The 6,000-nt window shown below is 53.5% G+C and overlaps 1 protein-coding gene across 3 annotated transcripts in view; it reads right to left on the bottom strand.

Moving 5' to 3' along the window:
- Positions 1-1,588: 1,588 nt before the first annotated feature.
- LOC122384247 (UDP-glucose:glycoprotein glucosyltransferase 1-like) overlaps positions 1,589-6,000 on the bottom strand; it is a 31,322-nt gene continuing 26,910 nt past the window's right edge. For all 3 annotated transcript variants that reach the window (XM_043371434.1, XM_043371433.1, XM_043371435.1), the window contains exons 24-25: positions 5,189-5,327; positions 1,589-3,141 (exon numbers count right to left, since the gene is read on the bottom strand). In XM_043371434.1, the coding sequence (XP_043227369.1) occupies positions 3,104-3,141; positions 5,189-5,327 (177 nt within the window). In that variant the 3' untranslated portion in view covers positions 1,589-3,103. The remainder of the gene's footprint in view (positions 3,142-5,188; positions 5,328-6,000) is intronic.

Here is a 6,000-nt window from a genome sequence, read left to right as displayed (position 1 = left end):
CACATGGTTTGACCGGGGGCGGACACGGGATGGAGGGGGCCGCCGCGGCCAGCGGCTGGGGCCGTTTTTACCCGACCCGCGCCGCCTCTTTTGTTTGTGTGCGGCGTTTTTCGGGGCGGCGCAGGACCGCTAGTGCGCGTGAAAAACGCGCACCGCCCTGGGCCGGCGGCCGGGGCGGCTCTGACATGTTTTCACAGCCGGTTATTAGGGCGGCCGGCTCTCCGGGAATTATATCGGAAATAATGAGTGTTTGTGGCGTCAGCCCGCGGCCGGGCGCACGCCCCGCGCGCCGACCCCGAGCGGGGTCCGACAGAGCTGGGGCCGGGCGGCCGGCGGACGCAGAGCGCCGGCGGAGCGGAACGCACGCAGATACGGCGCAACACGAACAGGGTAGAATGAAGGGGATGGAAACGGATGTGAACACAGGGATAAGCAGCAGGACAAGGGAAGACACAGAAAAAAGGATATGGGTGGGTCGTACAGACACACACACAATTGTAAGCTACACATCGACGGGCGAAACAAAAGCGTGTAGATTTAGTAACTGAACTGAAGGGCAAAGTGCAGGCCGATATGGTCATCATACTTCAGAAAGAGGACTTAAGCGGACATCTAAATCAAGCACTAAGGAACTGGAGGGATTGCAGCACAGAGCCAGGCATTGATTGTAAGTATTAATTGGTGGACTGAAGAACACATCGCTTCCATCTCGATGTCTCCTGATCTCCACTATGCAGCTGGGAGACCACTGAACCGCCTGTGGCTGCTGCGGTCAGTGCCGATACCGGGCTCCGGCCTGCCACCGAGCCGCGCCGGACCATTATGTCAGCCAGCCACCGGCCGGACAGCATTGTAGCGCGTCACGCCGCGGCCGGCCGCAGTTTTTGCCGTCATCAGCTGGGAGGCCGGCATGAGCGCGATGCCGCCCCACACGGCACGCACCGTGTTATAAAAACAGCCGGACACGGCCCGCCACGGCCGTAGCTCATCACACTCACGGCCTTACATACCCCGGCATAGCCGTACAAGGCTCGTCACGGTCGTAAGTCTCACCGCGAACGAATACAACCCTTAGGAGCTCAGTAATGACATTGTCACGGCGCTATTTCAGCTCACAACAGGGACTTCATCGGCAATTCTCATATTTTACGACGACTCTGGTGTTACGTAGAAGCCTTTTCAGAGCGTTTAGCTCCTAGGTGCGCTTTCATACAAAACCTTTTCTTTTGTGATCGGCTTTTAAATGCTCAACAAATAGCTCGACACAAGAAAAAGGCCACGCTTCTCATGTCAATTTCCAGTAGCTAGAAACTGGGAGCAAACAAGCAATGTTTTACGTCTTTTTGTCCCACCAGCCTTTGCGTTCAAAGCACTGTAGTGGATTATTTCGTTACACATACCTGAGTGTCATACATGCTTTTAGGTGATTGAACACCTAGCGGTATGCGATGTGAAGAAAACCGCCGCGCTGGCGAACCATTTGCAGCCATGACCATTCATTATCTAATGGCCTGCTGCCAATGTATCAAAGGCAAGCCCTCGGGCTCGGTTGTGGTGACTTCGATGGCACACATAAACACAGCCGACATTCAGATGGACCAGTGTATGCATGAATTGTACAAATACACAGAGTTACACAGAGTTCAGCGCACGGTGGAGCCGCTCCATCAGATGCACTACGCGACGGCAGAGGCGGCCCCGTTCAGACCCCGTTAGAAGGGAGAAGGTTTGAGCCCCGACAGAACGGAACCCACCGCGCCGACCGACGCACGATCACTATCAGAAGGGGGCAGGTCCAAACCCCGGCTATCATGGGACGACGTAGAACGGTCTCACCGAGTGGCCACCTCACACCCCGGAACCCCTACCTCACCCCACTCACACCCTCGCCGCGAATCAGACCACCCACCCACCACCATCCCCACCCCACCCCACTCAGTAGATATCGGTGACGGACAATACCGCACACGCGGCAGCACATTACACGTCCGGAGCCGACCTATCACAATGTGACCCAGCGGCGCAGTCAGTACGGAGCGGGACAGTGGGCCGCTGATGTAGAAAGGTGTAGTGTGAGAGAGCGGCTGTCTGATATAGAGGACAGGACAGGACAGGACAGGACAGTGTCGGACAACATAGAATATGAGAGGACGGAGAAAGCGTGTATCAATAGTGCAACAAAGGATGGCACAGGGAAAAGGACAGGGCACGACAGGACAAGACAGGACAGGACACAACGGAGGGAGGAACAGTTTTAAGTGAAAAAAGAACCAACAATAGGGCAGGGCAGCGGATGGCACAAAACGTACGGTGTACAGGACCATCTCTGTCTAGTCTACGTCCGTATCAGGACAGGACAAGACAGCGGGTGTCACTGATGCAAGAGAGGAAAACACAGAATAGCGCTTGTGTGGTGCAGATGAGAAAATGACAGGACATTAGGTGTCACATGATCTACAGTAATTGCCGACAGTCATGGAAAGGTGACTGCACTGAGTAGTAGCACTGGTGACAGTGAGTGAGAGTGACAAACACACATACAGACGAGACTGACGCCGCAACAACTACACACAGTCATGGTGGTTTTCATCTAATCCAGTACCGAGTGTGAGCATACCATAGGAGCCGGGGCACGGCGCCCCGCACGTGCTCTAGAACAACATTCATCACATCTACCGTAATCGCAGAAAGTGCGGCATCATCACTTGTGAAATCGAAATCCGAGAATTAAATTCCGTCTAATAAAAAAACATCACAACAAAACCCACATTGAACAAAATAATGGCTGTGGGTTCGACAAAACAGACAACTTAGGCCAAACAACGAAATCCGGTTGCATCCACAAATGCCACACCTTGCCAATAATAATCAGAATAATCACTCCTCGCCCACCACAACTGAGACGACCTAGGGCCTTGCATACCCTCCCCCGGTCACAGAGTCCCCGAGACTGACTGCGTATCGCCCTCCGCCCACCCGCCGTGGTCCCGGCTGACACTGCCGGATCTGAGCGGCGGCACGGGTCAGGGAGCACCCCCAGCACCCCGCCCGGGCCGGGCCGGCCGCGCTCAGTCCTCCCAAATGGAACCTATGTCGGCCGTCATCACAGTTCACCTCCGTGCCGGTCTGCCGCCGGAGAATCTGAAAACGAACACGGCTGTCAGCAACATGACGACAGACAGCGGCTGCCGCGGCATGCATAACGATCACGGGAGCACTAATACAGAGACAGCCAGCCGATGACAGGCCGTCCGTCCGGGCCCTGCAAACACGGAGAAATATATGCAGGATTCATCTCAGTCGCTCAGCGAAAGACATAAGCCAATAATCGGCATAGCCACACAACTGAACTGAGATGAACAAAAATACATCAAATTCACTTAAATATATTCCATTGTCGAGCGGAAGACAGGCTGGCAAAGAGGTGAAAGATGCTGCAATCAGCAAAATGGCGAAAGGAGAATCCCCGCAGAAGTTCCCCGTCGAGTACCACCGTCTATTTCTGTAGGGATTAACCGTCCCACAGACTCGTGTAATACTTCTTCCCGTATCCAAGACAAACAATGCAATCAGCTACCACCACGATGGCGGTATCATGAGGTGAGCCACAGACATGCGGTGCTGCCGTCTGACCGACAGCGGTCGTATAAATAGTGACCGGGCAAGCGAACAGAGGGGAGAGGGGTGCCGAAAATGGGAGAGAGCTGAGAGGAGACGAGACAAGGAGCCGAACAATCGGCTACTGGTGGTCGGGATTAGGAAGGAAAGAGTATCACTAAACTGATCACTATTCACTGAGAGTGGAGAGGAGACATTGCACTAACAAAGATGGAGACAAACGACAAAGCCAAGCATAAAAAGACAAGAAAGAAAATGGGAGAGAAGCCAATAGAGGAAAGCGAAAAAGGAGAGAGTTAGGGGAGTGGAGATTCGGGTAAAAGTGGATATGAGAGCAGAGAGTAGAGCAAGAGAGAGGAAAAGAAGAAGAGAAGAGGAGATAAAACAGAAGAGTTGAGAGCAGAACAATGAAAAGGAAAGGATGAGAGGAGATGACGGAGGAGGGCAGAGCAGAGGAAAATAGCGCCGTTGCCAAACACAGCCCGGCGGCCCGCCCCCTATTGCCGGATGTTTCTCGCTACGCAGATAACCGTGCACATCAGAGTGCTAACCGCGACTTATTTTCGTTCCCCTTTCACTGTACGACCTTCCTGCAGCGGGTGGGGAGCACGGAGAACGACCTGCGTGGGAGGCGAGCGCCGTCTCTCCGCCCTAAAGGCGCGGCGACTAACAACATTAGAAGGCAGTCATACGTGAATCTGACGACTGGGAGTCACATTCGCGCTGTCAAGCGACAAACGTTGCATGATGTTGCAACTGTTGTTGCATATGCCGTTGTTTATTTCCATGTACCCAATCTGTATACAACGCGATCCAAGCTTTTACACACCTAGCCATGATCTATCATGTTATTCTCTCTACTTACGCAATAACGATAAAAATATCAATGAAAATATCGAAAATATCAAATGAAAATGAAAATCCATGGTTTCATTTGTCACAAAAATTGAACATGATATAGAACTTGCTAGTAGCCGTTACAGCAATGGAAGACTCTCAAACGATAAGTCCGATGTCAGCACTAAAAAAAAAATCAGCACTACGCAAAGTTGAGATTGATGACTGAGAACGAACGTTTATTTTACTTCATCGCATGCATGCCTGTGACGCGATGACGACGTGCATTGACTGATGCTACCTACCAAAGTCAAATGCTATTCGTACCGCCTGCACTATGCACAGTGTTCGGCTTGAAAGCGTAGGTAGGAAAAGATGGGGAGAGATGAGTTTAGTCAGTCATGTGCACTTCTACTGGAAAGCTGACACGCAGTCAGGGCAGCGGGGGTAGCGTCCATCGAGTCTAGGGACTACAGCGACAACCAACACACGACAGTCGTCGGCCATTCTGCATATCAGGGCCAGTCAGTCGGTCATAGAATTCCAATGGTTGGAATAGTCCGTTCAGCAAGTTTGCACCGCTGAACCAGCCAGTTGAGTCGTTTTGCCGGCTGCGCCAGATTCCGTCAGTCAATCATATCAGGAGAACTCAGCTAGGGCAAGAGAACTTATCCTAGATGGTCAAATATAAGACGAGCCTGCCCCATCCCGCATACATCCGTCTATAACTCACCTGTTGACGCGTTCTCGGACAGTTTTCCGGCCTTCACCTCGGCCTGGAACTCCCGAATTTCGTTATCGTAGTCGGACCACTCGGGAGCTATCCTGACGGCGGCCTTCAGCTTGGCTTCCTTGGTCAGCGGATTGTTGCACTGAAACAGACGAGGGCAGGTGTCGGCTGTGAGCCGTGAGTGTAACGGTACGGCGCACGCTACACCGGCCGGCAGTCGGCGGGGCACGATACTGCGGTGGACGGGGAAGGCCGGGGCGCGGCGAGGAATGGTGAGGGTTAGCGGTGGTGCCAGGGTACCAGGCACAGGGCAACAGCGGCCGGTGAGGAAGGGAGGGCAGGCTCTGAAATGGACAAAGGATCGACTTTGGTATGGCACACTGAGTAAGAAATTATACCAGGAACTGGTTGGTCATTACCACACAGAACAGCACAGTCATACTAAACAGCATTTGTCGTCTGGTTCGTCAAAAAGTAAAGACTGATTGGTGTGGTTACAGAGGAGAATCATAATCGTAGGGCACATTGCCGGCGATCCCAGTCTGCAAGCCGTCATTGATGCGGAATGCCACGACAGTCCGCGGTTGGTGACAACACAGATTAGAATCCAAGAGTTTATCCAGCGCTGTGCCGACAGTCGTCACGGGCTGTGGGGAGCCCGAGCTAGCCGGCGGGGCCGCCCCGGCCCCCATTCGGTATGCGTCTCAAGAAGCGACTCGGCGGCTGCCGCAGACGCAAGAAGTTAATCGTCTGGCCGCGACCGCCGGCAGTTGAGCCATCTGCGGACATGTCGGCACGTCAAGTGCCCCGCTGCC

Source organism: Amphibalanus amphitrite, unplaced genomic scaffold (assembly GCF_019059575.1).
Source record: "Amphibalanus amphitrite isolate SeventyFive unplaced genomic scaffold, NRLGWU_Aamphi_draft 000184F_arrow, whole genome shotgun sequence".
NCBI lineage: Eukaryota > Metazoa > Arthropoda > Thecostraca > Balanomorpha > Balanidae > Amphibalanus > Amphibalanus amphitrite.
This window is presented reverse-complemented; position numbering and strand designations above follow the sequence as displayed.